The sequence below is a fragment of the Quercus lobata genome, chromosome 6 (genome assembly GCF_001633185.2).
Source record: "Quercus lobata isolate SW786 chromosome 6, ValleyOak3.0 Primary Assembly, whole genome shotgun sequence".
In the NCBI taxonomy this organism is placed as follows: domain Eukaryota; kingdom Viridiplantae; phylum Streptophyta; class Magnoliopsida; order Fagales; family Fagaceae; genus Quercus; species Quercus lobata.
The window spans coordinates 5,528,716-5,551,689 of record NC_044909.1 but is presented as its reverse complement, the minus strand read 5'-3'; the positions used below and the strand labels follow the sequence as shown (position 1 = coordinate 5,551,689).

General features: G+C 34.1%; 2 protein-coding genes across 2 annotated transcripts; one reads left to right on the top strand and one right to left on the bottom strand.

Moving 5' to 3' along the window:
- Positions 1-840: 840 nt before the first annotated feature.
- LOC115950909 (endo-1,3;1,4-beta-D-glucanase-like) lies at positions 841-5,895 on the bottom strand. Its single transcript, XM_031068185.1, has 7 exons — positions 5,497-5,895; positions 4,909-4,930; positions 2,327-2,456; positions 1,987-2,077; positions 1,769-1,858; positions 1,585-1,685; positions 841-1,204 (listed from the first exon to the last, which is right to left on the bottom strand). Exons 1-7 carry the CDS (start codon positions 5,642-5,644, stop codon positions 1,064-1,066), a joined length of 723 nt encoding a protein of 240 aa, XP_030924045.1. The 5' UTR covers positions 5,645-5,895; the 3' UTR covers positions 841-1,063.
- A 4,311-nt stretch (positions 5,896-10,206) lies between these two features.
- On the top strand, positions 10,207-22,827 carry LOC115950906 (notchless protein homolog). Its single transcript, XM_031068180.1, has 13 exons — positions 10,207-10,507; positions 11,190-11,271; positions 11,420-11,509; positions 12,361-12,486; positions 12,919-13,046; positions 13,229-13,428; positions 14,523-14,586; positions 16,216-16,326; positions 16,820-16,957; positions 21,340-21,482; positions 21,557-21,611; positions 22,226-22,282; positions 22,369-22,827. The coding sequence occupies exons 1-13, from the start codon at positions 10,349-10,351 to the stop codon at positions 22,450-22,452; spliced, it is 1,437 nt and encodes a 478-aa protein (XP_030924040.1). The 5' UTR covers positions 10,207-10,348; the 3' UTR covers positions 22,453-22,827.
- Positions 22,828-22,974: the final 147 nt, after the last annotated feature.

Here is a 22,974-nt window from a genome sequence, read left to right as displayed (position 1 = left end):
GTTTGGACCCTTAACATACGAACCCAATACCATTTTTGGGGTCATTACAAATTGAGTCCTTACAGCTACAATAACTTCTATTTTAAGAATTTCCTTAAAAAAAAACTTCTATTTTAAGAAAGCATGAACTTTAAGGGAAAAAAAAAAAGTACTCTTCCACAAGTAAAAGTATGGAGTCACATATATCTCAAGTAATTAGTTTTTTTGTTATATCATTAAATGAAAAACATTCATTAATAACAATTAAATATGAGTAAATCTTCAGTCTAGAGCTGGCGTAAATGAGCTAATTTATGCCACCAATAAATAAATGTCACATCAGATTTATAGTGAAATGGCAATACACATTTTTTTGATAATCAAAGCCAATACACTCTAGCACACATGATTATATCTCAATTAAACTCAAAATCCTCCAACACGTATACAAGATTTAGACCTAAAGAACGGCTCCTCCAACGCTAAACCCATTCCATCTCCTCCTCTCCTCTGACCATCGAAGCTCCACCTCGCCGCTGGCGCCGCCACACATGTTGTCTCTAGAGCTGACACCACTACACCGGACCTAAGATTTGTTCTTATGATTTGCTATATTCCCCAAACTTTGGATTTTGTGATTTTGATAGGTTTGGGATAATTTTTTGGATATCAATCTGTTTATATTGGTATGAGTTTTTTTTTTTTTTTTTTTTTGGTATTTTCATGGGTTTTGATTAGATTCTTAAGTGGTAGGTTTAAACAAGGGGTATCAAATGAGTGGGTTTGGGGTGGGCATAATTGGGTTGGGTATATAAAACTCATTTACCCATTATTACCAAAATTTTGAAACAAGGGTGCTAATCTCTTTTTTCGATAATTCAATTATTGCAACAAGTGAAAGATGGAGATTCAAATCTTGGTTCTTTTCACTAGAAAGACCAAACAATACTAATAAAGTACAAGCTTTTAGGTGAAACAAAGACACTAATTTCTGCATACAATACATAGATAATTCCCGTTTTCTAGCCACATTACCTTACGTTATTCCAACCCTCACATTTCTCTTTCATGTATAAACAATTTTTCACTTGACATACTTGGTAAACCAGTTTAACATGTCCAAATGGGCCTCTTCGGCACTCTTGACGGCTGACTCATCCTCAACATTGTACCTTATTGTCCATCCATGAGCCACACCAGGATATATCTTCACAAAGCTATCGAACTGAAAGATATACATAGTAGGAGGTTAAAAAAAGCAGCTGAATTATTGTTAATTTTGACATGCAAAGCAGAAAAACCACTCTTCTTTGTTATAGGAAGAAGAAATTATAACTTTTATCCAGAAGATTTACTATGCTGGAAGAGATTATACTCTCTTATCAAGAGAAGTGTTTCTGGCCATGAATTTCTAGTCATGAAAGAAATTCCAGTTGTTTTACCCAGGCTTTATTAAATGCTGGAAATATTCTATGATGGCAAATTACTTTAAAAAAAAGAAAAAGAAAAAAAAAAAGAAGACTTAAATTGGAACAAAACATTAACATTTATAAAATTCAAAATCATGAATAGAGAATCAATGAATGACTTTTTCTTAGGACATACCTCAGATTTTTCTGACAACTTCTTTCCAAACTGCTTCAATCGTTCAGGTGGGGAAGAATGGTCGATCTCAGCTCCCAATATTGAAATAGGAATCTTAACATCTGAAACAATGAACCTGAACATCTGAGACAACATGCAACTTGTAACATATATTTAGCATGAGCTTGACAAATGGAAGACTTACTATTGATTTCATCTTCTGTGATCCGTCCAGGATGCAACAAGACTGCAGCCTGAAGGTCAGTAGAACTTGCTAATTTGACCAATACCATTGCTAAAATACATGCACGCAAGCTAGATGTTAGCAACTGAAGCACTCCAGGTTTACTATGCCGAGAAATTTTCAAAAAATTCAAGCATTAATTTCCTCATCAAAGTTTAAATTGAAAGGAACTCACTTACCTCCCCAGCAAAAACCTGCAGCCCCTATGGCAGAGAATCCTTTACTCTTCAAAGCTTCAATCACAGGTTTGGCATCTTCAAATCCTTTTTCCTAGAAAGGAATATTTATTCAAATTAAGCTCAAAGCAGTCAGAATTAGGTTAGTTCAAGTCATACATTACAGATAAAAAGCATTCAATTTCAACTTTGGTATTAAAAAAAAAAAATGCATAGACGTGTAATTGTATGTCAATTAGGACATCAAACACAATTTGATATGTGCCCTGCTTATTTTCTTGATTCTTGCACAATTTTTCATATGCCCATCCTGAAGATCGCAACTGAGAAGCAAGAAACTAACTGTGTTGTGAGCTTTCATCCAGGTGTCTCGATCAAATTTAGGGTCAAACCAATCAATGACAGGGTCACCATGGAAAAAATCAGGAACTACTACAAAGAAGCCAGCTGCTGCAACCTTGTCAGCTAGTTTCCTTCACATAGAGGAAATGCATATTATTAATATCATATAGCTAGGAATAACTGATAGTTGAATACACTAACATCTAGTTTTATCTAGAACACGAGTAAATTTGGCTGGTGAATAAGAAAATTGATGGAACACAAACAGCTCTAAGACATGGTTGATGGCAGTTTGGATTTATGTGCTTAGTAAAAGCTAAAATATGATAAATCATAGTATGTGAAAAACATTTGCTTCCACTAATTCAAACTATTGAGGACTGGATATTATTTGGCTCAAGTTTAGATAATTTATTACAAATATATATCATTAACATGTGAAGGACTAAAAAGTAGTATGAGAAAAATCAAATAAATGCTGAGGACAGAAGAAAATAAAGAAGAAGAAAACATTATATACCCTGGACTAAGTATAGCGTTTCAGACTTGTAATCAAAACACTTCATATTTAGGATGAACTTATCAAAACACTACATATTTAGGATGCATATACAATCAACAATTAGAAACAAGTTCACTTTACAAGCCCTTAAAATCTATAATGTGGAAAATGCAGAAAACTCCCTTGCGGTTTGCCTGTAAAACACAAAGACCTTATGAACTTTTAAGTCTGACACACAAATCCATGTAATTGTGCTTTAGTGATAATCATGACATTTTCCATTACTATTGATGGTAAATAGTATCTGTACCTCACGTGAGCATTTATACACTCTAAAATAAAGGGCAAAAGAGGAGAGTTATTTCTGTTACTATCTCCAGCCTCTTTCCAAGGTTATAATTTCCATGAAATTCAAAGAACTTTAGGCTCCTTTGGCCCTTGGATTGCCTGGCTGTGTTCCATTAGCTAACTAAACATGCCTAAATTTAGGCCAATTACATGTAAATGGCCCAATTTTGGCCTCTATAGCTGTTGGAAAGAGGCATGAAATATTCCGGTCTCCTCTGTCCTTTGTTTCATATACATATATAATTTCCCGTGTGAGGCACATGAACTATTTACCATTAATAATAATGATAAATTAAAACAGTTATACCTAAAACATGACTCCAACGATATTATGGGTCACATGTCAAAATTCAGTGATCATGTCTTACGGGCAAACCACATGAATCCCATTATGGATACTTGCTATTTCATTTTCCTTATTTTCCTTCTTGGAAATCAGAGTTCAAAAGTTTATAAGCTAACCATTGAATTCACTTTCCTTGGTATCCTCATTTTCATAATATTCATCAGCCACATTCTTCACTCAAACTAAAAATTTCAATCCTTCCACAAGCTTCGTGTTTCCCACATTCTTGGACTTGATATCACTTATTTTTTCTTTTCTTTTTTCTTTATTTTTTTCAAATTCATTAATAATGATGTTAAGGATTGCATGTTATTATCATTATCCTGCGTGGCTGCATCGCATCCTTTAAATGACTTTCTTAGGCAGATGAACAAAATTGTTGGATAATGGTATTTGTGAAGTTAACAATACATGTATTGGCAGAAATCAAGGAATCTAGGCTGGTCACAATTACTCAGTGTTACCAAATCTGGTCCTAATAAACCACCATTAGTTGGAGCCTCCTAAGGAAGCAATTCCAAAATAACCTCTAAGTAATTACTCGAATGATACCAAAGTTGGTCCTAGTCAACCACCTTTACTACTGGAAAATTCTAAGGAAGCAATCACATAATACTTTCTAAGAATCACTCTTTGTACAATCGATTTTGAGTTTAAATTCTTTTTGTATGGAGAATATGTTGTATTATAAAAGGAGATGTAACCTTACTATACTAGCCGAATGAACAAGATACAGTTTCTACTTTCTACTCTCCAGATATTCTCTCTACTGTTTGATTTCTTTGAACATGTACTAGTTTTGTGAAAATTAAGAAGAGAAAACTCTCCATTCTTCCTTTTCATGGATCATAGCTGCACAAAAATGAATTTCCTTCATCCCTAAATTCCTTAATCCAATAGAAGGCAAGATTTTATCTCGGAGAATTACTCTTTATAAATTTGGTTTTGAAATTCTTTCTGTATAGAGATTATGTTGTGTTATAAAAGTAGATGTAACCTTACTATACCAGCTTTCTAATCTCCAAATATTCTCTCTACTGTTTGATTTCTTTCTACATGTACTAGTTTTGTGAAAATTAAGAAAAGAAGGATCATAGCTGCACAAAAAGCGGATTTCCTTCAAAATCCTTAATCCTAGAGAAGGCAAGATTTATCTCTAAGAGAACCAAGGGAAAAAAAGTAGCAGCTCAGCAAGCCGTCCTTTAAAAATCATTTCTATCACCTATGTTGTTTTTCTTTTGCTTTAATGATCCAATGTAACTATTGAATGTTGTCACATAACTTTATCCTCTTAGTTTGAGTGACAGTTTTCTTTTATAGGTAACTAGTTGCCTCTATATAGCGCAATTGAAATATTTGATCCAGTAAAATAAAGAAATCATCATACCTGAAATTTGGTGCTTCATAACCTGCAAAACACCACAAGATGATACGTAAAAAAATGAATTATAGCTCCAAGGAACATAATCAAATTTATGTCTAATAAAGATAGATCATATTCCTTATTTGTAATGCTATACTTTATCTCCAAGAAAACTGAAGAAACCCCCCCCCCCCCCCCCCCCCCCCCCACAACACACACACCCCACCCTCCAGACACACACACATTACACAACAACAACAACAAAAGGCAAGCCTTTGGTCTCAAATTTTTTTGGGGTTGACTATTGATTATCAACTACTAATCATGGTCAATCACATATTCTTTCTTATCGTTTTATTCTATCAAAGTCATATTCTTTGTTACTTCATTAACAACGATATCATTCAAACCCAGGTGGCCAATTTTTTTTAAAAAAATGTTTATTGGGAATTATAATCGCTTTGCAAGGAAAGCTTCCACAAAACTAATCAAAACCCAGGTCCAAAACTTTTGAATTAGAGAATCAAGAAGGCAAACATGTACATAAACATCATGTATATAAAACACATAAAGAAACAAAGGAACCCAAGTAAGAGAAAAGAAGATAGGTACCAAAACCATCGGAAAGAAAAAGGATGGCAAGCTTAGAATGAGGAGAGCCAGTGACATAAGTTTGAAGGCCTCCAAACTCTTGGACTGTCCCTGCTCCACAGGTTGAGCTCAAGGTTGGTGCGTTCTGAAAGCACTGAGAGCTCGACATTTTGGTTACAATTGTGATCAGTGGCTGAGTCTGAGCTGCAGTGTCAAAAGTGTTGAAGATTTGGAAGGAAAAGTGGAGAGGGAAGCTGAGGTCTTACAGAGAAGAAGACATGAATGGAGTAAACCTCACTTCTTACGTCAAAGGACGCTTTGGCTTGGTCCGTCTCATCCCTCCAAAAATAACAATTTGTTATTCCTGCTTATCAAAAACAAACCATTTATTATTCCAGGCGTAATATACTACTTATATATTCCTTCTCTACAGATCAAACCTTTTTTTAACCCACTATAATACTATATATCAAAGCTACATAGACACTACAAATTTGATATCTGCTAATATGATAGGTCGAAGCTATATAGACACTGACAAATTTGATACCTGCTAATATGTCAGGTTGGTAGTGTGAGGTTAAAAAATGAATTCAGTGGTGAGTCTATATAAAAATCGATAAAATTTTGCCAAGTGAAAAAATTTGTCATTTTTTTGTTTGTTTGTTGTGTATCTTACTCTAAATCAAACTTAAAAATAAGGAATTAACGGGGATAAATATAGGTGACAAATCATTGATCTAGTCAATATTACCGATATTATTAAAAATCTTAAGAGATAACTTGAAAAGAAGGAATTAACGGGGACTAATATAGGTGACAAGTTGATATTGCCAATATTATTGAGAATCTTAAGATATATATATATATATATATATATATAAAGAATCTCGAGTTTTTGCTGGTCCATAGACAAATTAATTATATTTCTTAAGGTAGTTAACACCTTTAACACGAAGCAACACTTGATTCTTGAGATTACAGTGGGCCAATTTATATGGTTAGTTAATTTGAATATGTGCATTTTAGCCATGCTAGGAGACAGAGTAACAGGCTAACAGTGCTGCCATAACATTGCTAAATATGTGACTAATGTGAGACATGTTAGCAAGTTTTCAGTGTGAATAGAAGATGTTTCTTCACACTTTTCTACTGTAATTCAAGTTAATTCGACTATTCCTTAAATAAAATTAAAGTGTTCTTTCTCAAAAAAAAAACAATAAAAAAATTTAATCCTTGAGATGGAATGAAAAAAAATTATATATATATATATATATATATTAAAATTACATCAGTTTCTTTTTATTTTATTTTTTTATTTATAATAGTATGCTAGTCAATAACTTTTTATATATTGACTGTATACTATGAAAAATTTACTATTAGATTGTTTACATATCAAGAAACTAAGATATTAATAATTATCTCATCTATAAATATATTTCAATTTTTTTGTTTTCTTAAAATTTATACATAAAATATGAGTTTATAGACTAACTAGTAAATACCATCTTATTAAAACCAATTTTAGGGTGCATATTTCATCCAAAAAAAAAAAAAATAGTGTGCATATTAAAAAAGTGAGAACTTAATTAAGATTAACAATGAAAATTTTAAAATATTGATTAAATAAAAAGTTATTAACAAAAATTTATAGGGTAGCATTGAATATAATTAAAAGAAGCATAATTACCACAATAACTTCTATTTTAAGAAAGCATTAACTTTAAGGAAAATAAAATAGAGGTATTCTTCCACAAGTAAAAGTATGGAGTCACATATATCTCAGGTGATTAGTTTTTTATTATATTATTAAATGAAAATCATTCATTAATAACAATTAAATATTATTGTCTCAAAAAAAAAATTAAATATTAGAATGAATATTATTATTTTATTTTAAAAAATCCCACTTCCCAAGGATGTTAGTCGGTTTATCACTAAATTTACATTTGACGTAAATAACGTGATCAGGAGTAGGGATGGCAATTTTTCCCCGCCCCTCCCCGTTTCACCCCGTGCGGGTTTTCCCCGCCCCGCAAAGGTGGTGGGGCGGGGATGGGGTGAGATTTTAGACCCACACCACGGGGCGGGGCGGGGATGGGTTTACACTTTTTAGACCCACCCCGCCCCATCCCCGCCCCGCCCCGCATTAATAAGGGTTAAATATAATATAATTTTTTAATGAGTTACGGGTCTGTGTCTCTAAATATGTGTCTATGTCATTGTTTTTGTAATTTTGTGTGGGCATTTAGCTGCTTAACAACACTGTTTCTTTAAGCTTGTTAAAATTTTATTTTATCATGTTATGAGATTTTTGTTGTGATATTGTCTTGTTAAACATTTAAATAATATTATTTAGTTTTTGCTAAAAATTAGTTTGATTTGATAGAATAAATTTATTTATAATTTCAAGTATATTTTTATTATTGAAACATGTCATTTTATTTGAAAAAATGGTAATAGTTGTAGGGAAAATTAACGAGAAATAAAGTTTTACAGTGTAGGGCGGGGCTTCGCGGGTCTTCATGGGGCCTTAAGGGGCGGGGATGGGGCAAGAAATTTTCCCCGTCATGCGGGGCGGGGCGGGGATGGGGCAAGAAAAATCAATGCGGGGCGGGGGCGAAGATCTCATCCTTCGGCCCCGCCCCGCCCCGCCCCATTGCCATCCCTAATCAGGAGATTAGCCTGGAACTTGGGGAGGTGTATCATGTATGACGTATGTCTTGTTCTTTTTCTTTATTTTTTTAATTTTTTTTTTTTTGGGGGTTTAACTACAATGATAGAAATTAATAGCTTAAAGACATCGTTGATGCCTAAAGTTTAGCTAATAAAGGATGAAAGACTACAGGTAATGATAAAATGATCACTTTTAACTTATAGATGTCGTGGTTAAACAAAAAATTAATATATCATCATTTTATAAGGATTAAAATTGTTTTAATTTAAAAAAAATTAAAGTGATTACTTAGTTTGATGACTAAAAATGATCAACTTAAAATTTTAAAAACTAAAATTACTCGTGAACTAATTTAAGAACCACTCATGTATTTTTACATTTCTTCATTCTATTAAAAGATGGCAAATGACCTTAATGTATTAAATTTTGTATTGTATAGACTATAGTGAAAGTTTTTTTTTTTTTGGGAGAAAGGACTATAGTGAAAGTTGAAGAGTTAAATTACCGTGAATTGATCACCCTACCCGTTAACATCGTAATCATAACAACACCATCCATTTCTCTCCATTTGTAACTTTTCATTGCTACTGCCTTGAAAGGATTGAGATCTAAATATTGTACTTGATGCAATAGCTATCAACAATTAAGATTAAAAGTTGAAAAAAACAATTTTCACTCTCAACTATTGAATAAAAAAGTGAAAAAATTAAAGATAAAGGTAAAGATAGTAAAATTGTATAAGTTGTTTGTGAGTGGGGGAGAGGGTAGGGTATTGCACTCGATCCTAATTCGTCCTAAAAATGTATGGTACAATTCTTACCTTTATTATATTTTATCATATGATTAAGTTGATTATTGTACTACATTTTTTAATTTGAGAATCTAAAATAAAATGTATATTTTTTTGGTCCCTAGAAGTACAAGCCACCTTTTGAAAAAAATAAATCTTGAGAATCTAAAATATAATGTATATATTTTTTTTGTCCCTAGAAGTACAAGCCACCCTTGGAAAAAAAAAAAATCTAATAGCCTGATATGGAAGATTTGAATCTTAATTATCCTAATTAAGAGGAACAAATTATGCTGTTGAGTTACAAAGATCCTGATACAAATTCCTATTTTTGAATGAATAATTTTACAAACACAACTATTGTCATGTTATGTTATGAATAGAGTAACATTATTTTCATGTGGGTTTATTATTGACACCACATTTATAATACAATAATCACAACAAGTGATATAATTAGTTAAAAAAGTTACAAATATAGTGTTTTGAGTTGAATTCTTTGCAAGCCTCTAGTTCTGCAACAGCCAACTAGCCCACCATTTTTTTGAAATTGTAAGATTGCAAAGTGTCGAGTAAAGGAGACCAATTTATTTGATAGATTTTAGTTAAAATTTTGTTACTATTAGTTATAATTTGAGTCCACAATTAATGTTACTTTTCTTTTACCCACCAATAATACTCTGATACCTAAGATTTGTTGTAAAAATAAAATGTAATAAAAATGTGTAGACGTAATATTTCTCTTGTATTTTACTCTTTGTTTTTGGACATTCATTTGTTTTGGTCACAAGAGCCTTAGATCATGACCAAGGGCCTAATGGGTCCATAATTTTGTTTAGATATTATAATGTTGAAAAATGTAGCATCAATGGTGTGTTTGGATACCACTTATTTGCTGAAAACTAAAAATTTATTGTTGAAAATACTATAGCAAAATAATTTTTAAATGTTAAAATAGTTTCGCGAAACCAAAAAATCCATTGGTATGCACTTTTTACGTTTTTGACTGGGTCATAAACAATACCGTGTGATCCAACCAAAAATGCAAACGCTAGATTGCAGGTCGGAAACATGCAATCCAAACATACACCAAATAACTAACGTGACACCATTCAATATAAAACACTTTTTTGAGTTGGTGATCATAAAAATATAGCTGTTATCTAATTATTTGATATAAAATATTTTTTTGGTGTCGATAAAAAACAAAAAAAAAAAAAAGTTGACGTGGCGTGGCCTTTTATAAAGGCATTTTGTAATAAAAGTTGCTAAACCTAAAACAAAAACTCTGAAACCTAAACTAAAACCCAAACCCCAAAACCCTGTTTCTTTGAAACACAAAACCTTGAGTTCCATTGCACACACAGATACACATAAACACGGTTTGAATTTGAAGCTTAGCAATGGAGGTGGTGGAAGGAGAAGAGCAAAGAGAGACAAGCAATAAGGTGATGTGTCTTTTGACGGACCCAGAAGGAACTCCTCTAGGAGTTCCCATGTACCTTCCCCAAATCGCTGGGCCTCAACAGCTTCAGCAAATGGTCAATCAGCTTCTCAACAATGTAAGTTTTTTTTTGCCTTTTGGCTTCTGGGTTTTGTTTTTTGGTTGCGGTGGCATGTTGGGTTGTTGAGAAATTGTGAGAAGAGAAAGCTGAACTGTTAAATGAATTGAGCTTTCTCTGTTCAACTTGTCAAGTTCGAATTGGGTTTAGTTAGTTCAATTGGTAAAGTTTATTGTCATTGAATAAGTGACCTCAAATAGGCCTGCATAAAAAAAGAAATCAATTGGTGCTTGGAAAGATGGTAAAGAGTAATATTATGGACGGGACACTATATGTTGTAATTATATATATAAAAAAAAAATAATAATAATCAAGTTTGAATCTTTTGGCCCTGAAAATTCTTTAGTTTAGTTGTTGAGAAATTCTAGGAGGATAAAGAAGAAGACTTGAAAATTTTTGTATTGAATTGGTTGAGTTTCTAGGAAAGCATTATAAGGAAGATGGAAAATTCAGCCACATGGACTTGTGGATAATGGAAATTATGAGTCTTTGAATTTAGGAAGTAGAGGGACTAAAACTGCCAGGGCTATGGTCCCAGAATGATGTAATATGGTAGCAAGGATGGTAAATTGATCAACTTATTAGAAATGGTGGCCTTAGTAATTGAAAAATGTTGAGAGGCTGCGTTTGTGTTTCTATGAATTAAATAACAATGAGTGTCTATATTTTTGGCTTGTTTCAGGAGGAGAAGTTGCCCTATTCTTTCTATATATCAGATAAGGAGCTTGTTGTGCCTCTTGGCACTTACTTAGAGAAAAACAAAGGTTAGTCAAATGAGACTGGCAGTAGAAGTGTCACGCTTTAGCTGTTGCAATTGGATTTTAGTTATTGCTCTTGTTTTTTGAATGAGGCATTTAAAGGCTGATTTATGAGGCTTTGCTATTGTTTGTTTACCTGATAACAAATTTGCAGTTTCTGTGGAGAAGGCACTCTCAATAGTTTATCAACCACAAGCTGTTTTCCGAATTCGTCCGGTTAATCGTTGTTCAGCAACAATTTCTGGTATGATATTTTGAATTTTTTTGCATTACCATTTTACATGAACACATTAACTACAAGACAACATGAACTCTTTTACCTTTTTTATATAATTGGTTGCATTGTATTTATCAAAAAATAATTGGTTGCTTTGTGATACTTTATTATGAGTGGACTACTGATAGTTTTCATTGGTCTAGAGACCATCATTGTGCCACTTAAATGCTATTCCATTGCAGTAGTTTTGTGGTATTTGTGTTTGTAGTATGGTACATACAAGTTATTTTGAATAGGAATACTTTTCAAGGATGGGTGTTTGGTAGTGTATTTTGAACAACAGTTTTCAGTGTTTAAACAACATTACACGCATTTTCATACACTTTTTTACCCACACGTATTTCTAAAAAATACAAACAACGTTATTAGAACAACATTATCAAACGGGCCCAGACAACTCTTGTTACTGATATGACCTGCAAAGTCTTTTTTAATTGTTCTTTTTATAATAGTTAATGAATTCATATACAATGGCAAGTACATATGACTGAATGGTTTTACATGTACTTCTTTTATAAAAAAATCTTGTACGCCCTGCCCTCCCGATGTACTTTAATTATATTATCTATAAAGGATTACACCAGTCTAATTTTAATTGATTGATGCAATCTAACGTTTTCCCTTTTTCAATTAGTTTCACCCCCCTTTTTGTTGTCCGATGTTAATCCTGGCTTCCAAACTGAGCTAAATTCAGCTAATGAATTCAATTTGTATGGTTAACCCTTGTCTTAGATTCACTCCTTATATGCAATGTCTTTATCGGCATGTAGTTTAGTATCATTTCATTGGTTTTCTTAAATCTGTATATGTCACTGCAGGTCACACTGAAGCTGTACTTTCAGTTGCCTTTAGTCCTGATGGGCGACGTTTGGCAAGTGGTTCTGGTGATACCACAGTCAGAATTTGGGATCTTAATACCCAGACACCGCTATTCACATGTACAGGTTTGAAATCTAGGAGACTCGTCTCACATTGATATTCATGTGTAACCACTTGAAGAAAATGTAGTGGAAAAAAGGAATTAGAATAAAATAAAAAAACTTAACTTATACGACGCACAGAACTTTTAAGTAATCATGCAATTGTGTGTGTGTGTGTGTGCTTTTTTTTTTCCTCAAGGACATGTCCTGTAAATCTCAAAATTTTGACATTGCCCTTGTATTGAATTTTTGTGCCCACTATAACATGCTGCATGTTAAATGAGAATAACATGCTTTGATCCGTTTTTTTTTTTTTTTTTTTTTTTTTTTTTTTTTTTTTTGTTAATATTTTATAAAACTGGGATAGCACTTAATTTAATTTTCGAGTAGATGGCCAATCATTGCCCTTCCTCTATCCATTGTATTAACAATCATGAGCCTTCTCTTTTTATACAGGACACAAGAACTGGGTTCTTTGTATTGCATGGTCTCCGGATGGTAGGCATCTTGTTAGTGGCAGCAAGGCTGGAGAACTTCTATGCTGGGACCCTGAGACAGGGAGGCCATCGGGCAATCCACTTACCGTAAAGTCTTTTACTTGACCAAATGTTGGTTCATTGTATAAATTTTGATTGTTCACAGAACGTAATGATTGATGCTAGTGCTAGAAATTTCTTTATTATTATTATTATTATTATTATTTTCAAATAGTGGGCTTACCAATACATTTTCTGGACATTAACATTTGGAATCTGCTATTAATTAGGGTCACAAGAAATGGATTACTGGTATCTCTTGGGAACCAGCCCACCTGAATGCTCCATGTCGTCGATTTGTAAGTGCTAGTAAAGATGGTGATGCACGCATATGGGACATCGTTACTAAGAAATGTGTTATTTGTCTTAGTGGCCACACACTTGCAATAACTTGTGTAAAATGGGGTGGAGATGGAGTTATCTATACAGGGTACCCTTTTTTCTCAAGTTCTTATAATTATGTTGCAATGTTTATCGGTGAAGTTTTATATCTTTACAAAAATCTTAATAGTTACAAACGTATACCTGGACTTCTTTTCCTATTTTATGTTTTCTGTAAATGTAGATTCAGTTGATCAATGAATTTTGTCTTACTAGAACATGTATTGATTTTTATAAGTGCTTCAATGTCTTTTCAACCTTTGAACGGCATGGCTGCTCTGCCATTTATTTTTGGTTGGGCATTTCTCACAACTTTAACTGATTTGTGAATCCTTTCTAAATTTGTAATAACATGTTCAAGATTGCACTGCGTATGAGTAAAGCTATATGGGGGTTTAACCAAGTCCCTACCACCCCCCCCCCCCCTCTCCCTCCTTCTCTTCCCTTAAAGTAAATTTGCCAACTTTGGCTTACAAATTGGGAGTGGAATGCCCAGGCTATGCAATGTAATGAGATTCGTTAGGGTGAGTACATATCTTAATTTATGATGTGATTTGCTAATTTGTAAATTGGCTCAATGTGTCAGACAGATGCTAGTTCCAATTTACAATTTCGAATGACATATATAAAATACAAATAAATATGTGTGTGTATATGTTTGTATGAATGTATGTCTCTGTGTGTGTGAGGGGGGGGGGGTATATATTTTAGTCTTCTTCTTATGAAAGAAGAAATAACTTAAAAAGCAGGAAAAATGATCTGGAAGGCACAAGCAACCAAAATAAATACAACTAGAGGATGTAGATGATATTTTCTTAATTTATAAAGATTTACTTAGAGCCTTTCATAAAGAATGGTGAAGTTGTCTCTTGATGAAGCAAAAGAGACAAAGTTTTTGGAGAATTGAAAATTTCATGATAAAGATGATTGAGTTACATTTTAAAAACTCAAGAAAATGTTATGGAACTTCCCTTTTGAGGAGATGGCCATCATTGTAATTTTGAATAAACACAAATTACTGTTTACTTATAGAAAACCAGAATCAAGTATTAATAAATAATAAGCTTTACTAGTCTAATAGCCACCATCCAAGCTTCAGTGTGCTCTGGATTTCTAACCATATCTTCATCTCAATTGATGCAGCTCCCAGGACTGTACTATCAAAGTTTGGGAAACTTCACAAGGGAAGCTGATTCGTGAATTAAAGGTAGTGATAACTCTTTTAGAGTTGTTTTCCTAATAATTCATGTCCTTTACTTGTTTGTAAATGTTCTTATGATGTCATTATTTATCACCTTCCATGTCTTCCTCTGTTGGAACTAGTCTGCTGTAATTTTACTTCATCAGTAATAGTGTGTTTGTCCATAGAATTTATGAAAACAGTTTATTAAAAGCTTTTTGTTACTTTCTTGATTGGAAGTTACACATGCACCATTGAGTTTTGTACCCATGACCTCACCCTCCACCCATTATAATATATTTTTTTATTTGTAAGTGCCATTTTGTTTATGTTACTTGAAGGCCTTCAAGCAAAACCTTTATATTGGAAAGCGTCCTCTTCACATTTTGCCTTCTTATGTCAATGAGAGGAAAAAAAAGAAAAAGAAAACAAAGACTGTCATTGTACCAATGTGCTTCTGTTTTTTATTCTTCCTCAAATCAAATGTTCTTTTTAGATTGTTTACAAATCCTTTAAATTCATTTAGCTTATTTCTTAAGATATTTGTATGACTGGATGATTGTAACATGCAAAATCTTGATTGATCTCCTTATTTTAGATTGTAGTATTTGAAGATCTCTTTGAATACCTATATGTTTCTTGGTTTCTTAATGTATTAGTACCTATCCCCAAAAAGAGGATCTTAGATTTGTTTTACATGTATCTCACTTTATTTTATCTAGTACTTGAAATGAACATGTTCAAGGATATTTGACCTTTTGGCTAAGATCAAGTATGGTGCTAATTCTTACTTGGGTTTTCAAGAATTCATATTTTTCCTATTACACACGTTTCTTCTATCTATCATACACATATTAAAACATTCAATTTAATTGAATGACCAAAAGCCCCAGTAGTGGGTTACCCTCCAACAGTACTGTAAACCACTGTATTTTTTTTTATTGGATATAATTTGATAATTATAACAATGAGGGAGAGAGAATTTAAATCTCAAACGTCTTTATTGGAAACACTAGGACCCCGTTTGGTACACCCACTCAAACACATGTTTTCAGTTTTTAAACAACATTACACGTATTTCCACACTTTTTCACTCAACACGTATTTCCCCACATGTTTTCAAATACATGTTTTTAGTTTTTAAGTGTATATACCAAACACCCTCTAGGAGGTGCCAGTTGAGCTAGAAGGCTCTTGGCTTGTACACCACTGTTAAGCATGAATAAATGCATTCTCTTGTGATATTTAAAATGCCTATCAAATTTTAAGTTATGCTCTGATTGTACAACAGAAGTCAATGTGTTTCCTAATTTCCTTGGGCTTTATTGCAGCATTTCCTTTTCTTCTCTTAGGATATATCAAAAAAATAAATTTGTAAAATTTGTTCAAGTATGTGATATGTGTCGTGATGATTTTTTTTTTGTTGTTGGCTGCTTCTGAAATTAAATCATTTGCTTCAGTTGTGCCATATATCATTATCCAACTTGTATTGCCATTCTTCTGCTGTTGTCATTAGTGTTCCTATCTATTATTATTAGTCTTATTTGGGGAGTCTATTATCTTGAATCCCAGTGGTTGATGTCATTTATTAATTTCCTCTACTTTCTACTATTTCTCAAACTTTTCTTTATATAGAATAATGAGTATTTGTTTCAGGGTCATGGGCATTGGGTCAACTCGCTTGCATTGAGCACTGAATATGTTCTTCGCACTGGAGCTTTTGATCATACAGGCAAGCAATATTCATCTCCTGAGGAAATGAAGAAGGTAAATATTTTTTGTTTGCTTTAAATGTTGTATTTGTCATAACATTTCACTCTCTCCTTGGTGGAGACATAATAAGATTGGAAAATGAAAACTTCTTTGAGGAAGAATTTGCACCAGATAAGGGATATTGCAAGCACCTGTAAAGTCTTGCTGTTAATCATTTGCAGTCTGCCTTTCAGAATCTTAAGGAATAAGGCCTTTTTTAGGGGCTCTTGTTTGAGTTTTCCTGCAATCATGTTACATATGTATTATGTAGCTTTTTCTTTTTGATTTTTGTCTTAAATAATTTGGGGAAGACTGGAGGCTTGTTGTTTTATGCAATGTTACTTAAGTTTGATTCTCCAGGTTACGTTCATTTTTATTTGCACATGCTTCATGCAACCATAGGTTATTGGTCATGTTGAGCCCAGGCTTCATGCCAATTTTTTTTTTAATCTTCCTCCATCTTCCTTAATATGGAACTAATTGCATTTCACTCTATTAATAAATATAGGTTGCTTTGGAAAGGTATAACAAAATGAAAGGCAATGCCCCTGAAAGATTGGTCTCTGGATCTGATGATTTTACTATGTTCCTTTGGGAACCTTTTGTCAGCAAACACCCAAAAACTCGAATGACAGGTCATCAACAGGTACAAATATTTCATAATCAATTATCTGTCTTCATTTAAATTGTTTTTCATTCTTGGGAGTGCAAGATTACTTTGTTTTCCTAGTTTTTCATCTTTTCCATTTGAGTGATTTTGACTGAAAATAAGAGAAGTAGGACTCTCTTTTTTGGCATGGATGAAACTCCATTCGTACTTGTTTCGTATTACTCACAAGAATATGCATCAATAATTGTTTGCTAAAACTAACAAGATCATAGTCCTCGGCAAGATTCAAGTCTTATCCTTATGACTGATGCCATTTGAGAAGCCCTGAAAATAACGTTTGAGATCCATACTAATAACTATGGAAAGAATAAAGAGACATTCCTTTTGAATCGCTTGCCCCTTTCTGCCGTAGTTATCTTTAAGTATCATGTCATCCTGCTTTGCAGAATTGAAATAATTAAAGATAGTTTGGGTTTAGTACCTGGAAGCATAGGGTTGACAATTTTCTTAAGCAGATAAATTTCAACTTCCTTTTTTTGTTTCCCCTTTACTGCCAGATTATTTGAACATATCTGAATCTTCATGACTATGCCAGTTTTGAATCCTTCAGTTATTTATTTTCCTATGAAGTGTGAATGGTACCCTAGTTGTTGTTGGAGCTGCTGTATAGATACTAAATCTTCTTATGATGCGGGAGACGCAAGAAAATTATTGTTTAGTATTATTTATATTTACAAGTGAATTGTATTTTTATGTTTTAGGTCCTAGTAGTTTATTAGGCTATTAGAATTTTAATTTGGAAGCAAGGTTATTTTTGTAATAAGGCAATTAGGGTTTCCTAACCAATTAGAGCTAGGGTTTAGCAATCCTTTATAAGCATCCTATTGTACTTTTTGAGGAGATAATTGATATTTTGATGAATGAAAAAATGGCCATTTGGTCTCTCTTTGGTTTAGTGTTGACTCCAGGTCCACCCTAAATGCTGACTCCTAATGGTTCCCCCCGCTTGGTGTTGACTCTAAGCAAGGCCTAGGAGTTGACTCTTAGGCCATATCCCCTTATTTTCTTGTTGTTTCATTTTGTTCTGGTTGTCCTGCATCAGTTTTGGTATCAGAGCAAACACTGATCTGTTTGAAGCATCACTGCAGTCAATCCAAACCAGAAAATATTTGAAAAACAAAAGAAAAGAGAGAGTTTCGGCCATTGCATTTTCCACCCACCAGAAGAATAGTATCTTTGCCTACCACTACAGAAAACCTCACAAAATCCTGCCAGCATCACCCTCTACCTCCACCATCTTGCTACTGTCAAAATCCACACAGCAGCATCCATCAAGTTTTGAGCACCACAACACAAACCTACCCACAACTAGGGATGGCCATGGGTAGGGTATAGATCGGGTATACCCATACCCTACCCGAAAAGTTTGCCCATGGATGCCCGAATATCAATACCATTAGTATCCATACCCGAATCTTACCTGGATATATTATCCATGGATATCCATACCCTACCCGAAACACGAAACCCATTTAAATTTTTTTTTTTTTTAAAAAAAAAAAATCCAAAAATTTTACTTAAAAACATAATACACACCGAACGAAAACCTCAAAAAATCTCCTTCTCCTTCAATGGCGTCCTCAGAATCCATAGACGATAGCTTTCGAGCCCGAGTCGAAAAGGTGTTCGGATCCCTTGCATCCTCGAAATCATCGCCGTGGTCACTCATCGATGGCGAGGTCGAGCGACGAGAATGGAGGCGAGATACTAACAACACACGCAATCACGACGACATGCCGTGATCATCGGCGTTCGATGAGTGCTTTAAGAAAGACCAAAGAGCTTCGCAAAGAAAGCTTTGTAGAGAGCTCGATGACCAAAATGACGACGCCGATGAATAGTCTAATCGGTCGTTTAGAGGTGGAGATGTTGATATAGACGAATGGGAAATCAGATCTTTGATCGGCTTGGATCCCACTCTCGACTACAAGGTTTGTTTCTTTTCATTTTGCATAATTTTGATTTTAATTTATCTATTATTTTTTGAGGTTTTCGTTCGGTGAGAAAGGATTTTTTATTTATTTATTTATTTATTTTTTAATACGGGTCAGGTTTGGAGAATATCCATACCCTACCCAAACAATTCGGGTAATATTCATACCTTATCCGGTTAAGCTGTACCCATGAAGAACCGGGTATTACTCGGAACATTTGGATCAGGTAGGGTTGGATATCGAATATCCATTACTCAATGGGTATGACCATCCCTACCCATAACCCACAAAACCCAAGTGCCGATCGTACATAGCTCCACCTTCACTGTTCCGCCAACAGCCACTGATAGTAGCCTGTGACCTCCATTGCCAACCATGGACCCACCGCAAAACCAACCCTCACCTGGGCCACCACACCACCATCCAACTGCAACACAAGTGCCTCCCATCGATCAGATCTTAAAGGTAACGCCTAACCCGGTCCTTTTTCTTTTTAACTCAAATACCCTTTAGTCTTTGAAAACCCTCATCCGACCCATTTGTTAATCAAGTTTCCCCTCTTGTTTTTGATCCACCCAATTAGGAAGCCTTTTGGGTTTTAATATTCCCTGACCCAATCCAATTATTCTACACAAACCAACAAACCAACCCAAGTCAATTTTTAAACTCAATCCTTTAAGTGAGTGCTCACCCAGTGAGTGCTCACCCACTAGCCACCACCCCCCCATCTCCCCCCCCCCCCCCCCCCCCCCCCAAAAAAAAAAAAAAAAAAGAAAAAGAAAAGAAAGAAAAGCACGAAATCCAAACCTGTCAACAAGCCCAATCCTAGGAACTATTTGGGAGAACAGTCTTAGAAGCCCATTCCAATGATTTGTCCAAAGAGAATCACAACAACTATTTGTTGAAGCACTATTTTAGAGAATTGTGGTAATATTAGAAGCACCTTATTTTGATGGTTGTAAGAATAATCCAAGGGATTTTGTCAACTGGATGAATGGGATGGAGCAATTCTTTGAGCAAGCAAATTTTGCAGACAACATAAAGGTTAGGTATGCAAAGTTGAAGTTAAGAGGTGGAGCACAACTGTTTTGTGAGGATCTTGAGTATTCCCGCTATATAAAGTATGAACTTGCCATTAGTGTGTGGGAAGATATGAAAGAAAAGTTTTGTGATGAGTATTTGTTACCATACTTTCGAGCTAAGTATCTACCACAATCTCACTATGGTACTTTTCAAGTTGAAGCAAATACGATGAATCCTCATTTCATTTCATATCCTCAGTGCACTTTTGAACAATCTACCAAGGAATTAAAGGAATTATTTGGAAAGCTCATGATTGCTCAGATGAAGCAAATGAAGATTCAAACCGATTCAATTGGGAAACCAAGGATAATTGATCACAATGAAATCATTGCTGCCCCCATAGAAGACAACATTGATGATATCTTGGTAGTGGAGAAACCTAAAGTAACACCAAAGCCTAATGTTGACAAAGACATACATGCCTCGACAAGTGTTGCTTTAACATGCGTGCAAGGAAACAAATCTATTGAAGAGCAGCAAGGTGAAGAGATGGTTTCTAAAGAGAGTATTATGTTAGAGGGTGCACATGATGTGATATTGGAAGCTAATGAATCTGCTTTTGATCAGCCTTCCATGGTGCATGAAGACAAACAGTTTGCTAAAGTGGAGAAAGTGGATAACATAGTGCTTCCAATGGTTCTAGATAAGATTGTATTAATTCCACATATTGATTTTGTTATTCCAGAAAAGTTTGGCATGGTGGAACTCAAGGATTTTCTTTTCTCTGTGCTCCCTAAGGTGATTCCAGACTTGAAGCAAGTGTTACTTGTCAGCATCTTAATCCTTAAATGCTTTAGAACTCGAGGTTGAGTTTTCTCCAACCAGAGAAGAATGATGCGGGAGACGCAAGAAAATTATTATTTAGTATTATTTATGTTTGCAAGTTAATTGTATTTTTATGTTTTAGATCCTAGTAGTTTATTAGGCTATTAGTATTTTAATTTTGGAAGTAAGGTTATTTTTGTAATAAGGCAATTAGGATTTCCTAGCCAATTAGAACTAGGATTTAGAAATCCTTTATAAACAACTTATTGTACTTCTTGAGGAGATAGTTGATATTTTGATTAATGAAAAAATGGCCGTTTGGTCTCTCTTTGGTTTGGTGTTGACTCCAGGTCCACCCTAGGTGCTAACTCCTAGTGGTTCCCCCCGTTTGGTGTTGACTCCAAGCAAAGTGTAGGTGCTGACTCTTAAGCCATATCCCTTTATTTTTTGGTTGTTTCGTTTTGTTCTGGCTGTCCTGCGTCATTTTATCTGTATATAGAACTCCAATGTATATAACTGCACAAATCTATTCTTCTAGTTTACTAATTGAAGTTTCTACTTGTCTCTCTCTAACAGCTAGTAAATCATGTTTATTTTTCACCTGATGGGCAATGGGTGGCAAGTGCCTCATTTGATAAGTCTGTCAAGTTATGGAATGGTGCTACTGGGAAATTTGTTGCTGCTTTTCGGGGCCATGTTGGGCCTGTTTATCAGATCAGGTTTGTACTGTTTTTGTGATTATAATCATCCACTTGTCTTGGAGCTAATGTTTATGTCGCCTGTTGCCCAACAGCTGGTCCGCAGACAGTAGGCTTCTTTTGAGTGGCAGCAAGGACTCCACACTGAAGGTAATAGAAAAACTATTACCTTTTCTTCTTATTAAGAGTTTCTAAAATGATTGAAAGCCTTTGGTTTCACATATTGCTGTAAACTCAATTAAGATTTTAGGCATTTTTAAACAAGGATAGACTAAAAAATAATTAATTGTCAAAAAATGATGCCATAAAATGTTTATAATGCCATCTCTTCACAATTAAAAGATCTTATGCACAAAATGGAAAGGACTCATAACAAATGCTATCCGCCATTCCAATTAAGTTTGCTACATTGCTTCTGATGGAGAGTTTCTAATCATGAATCTTTTCTTCTATCCATATGAATAAATAAATACCCTCCCCATACTTTAATCCTACTTACAAAATTCTTGGCTTTGATGTTGTCTCTTTGCCATGTGCAAGGCAGTGACTTGAGCAATGATGGAATTGATATCTATTATGCATTAATAAATTTTCAAATTTTGACCACAAATTTATTTGTTTAGACCCTTAAAATTAAAGCATCTACATCTAGATGTCTTACTATAGTTGTTACATGCTGGACCTTGATTGATTTGATGGTCATGTGTTTGCTGAGGATGGGCATATCCAATGACCTTCTGTTGAAATTTGTTAAATTCATCTAGGTTTGGGATATCCGGACACAGAAGTTGAAACAAGACCTTCCAGGCCATGAGGATGAGGTATGTTCTGCATCCAAATAAAGGTCTTTTAATTTTTTGTTTTGTTTTGATAATTGATTTTGGATTTTATTATATCATTTGGAAAGGTCTATGCTGTTGATTGGAGTCCAGATGGTGAGAAGGTGGCGTCAGGTGGCAAAGATAGAGTATTGAAGTTGTGGATGGGTTAGATAAATTAGGGGTGAATACATGATTGAAATGTCAAAAAACATGGTCATTCTGCAGCTTCTACCATCTGGAACTATTGACTCTAATGTCAAAGATGCAAGTATATGTTGAGTGATATGCACTGGGATCAAGAAATGAAGAATCAGGATTAAAGTTTAGGAACAAGATGTTCAACTTCTAGGTTGAGATATTCCCTTCCCCCCTTCTCTTTTATGTTTTTGAGTTGTAGGTACACTGGAAAAATTTTGTGCTGTAAAGCATCACTTTCCTCTTCTGAATATAGCAATTACTCTTCTAGTTGGAAAGCATTGCACCTTGTTGCGCCAATGTGTTACAGATATTATTAATTCTATAAAATTCATTGCTATTATCAGTAATCTCATTAATCATATCAACTTCATAAACAAAGTTTGATGAAACCAAACTTACTTCAGTTAGTGTTTAAATCCAAAGATTTCATGTTTGCCATTTTGAATAAGATGTTATCATTAATTTTACTCTCTCTCTCTCTCTCTCTCTCTCTC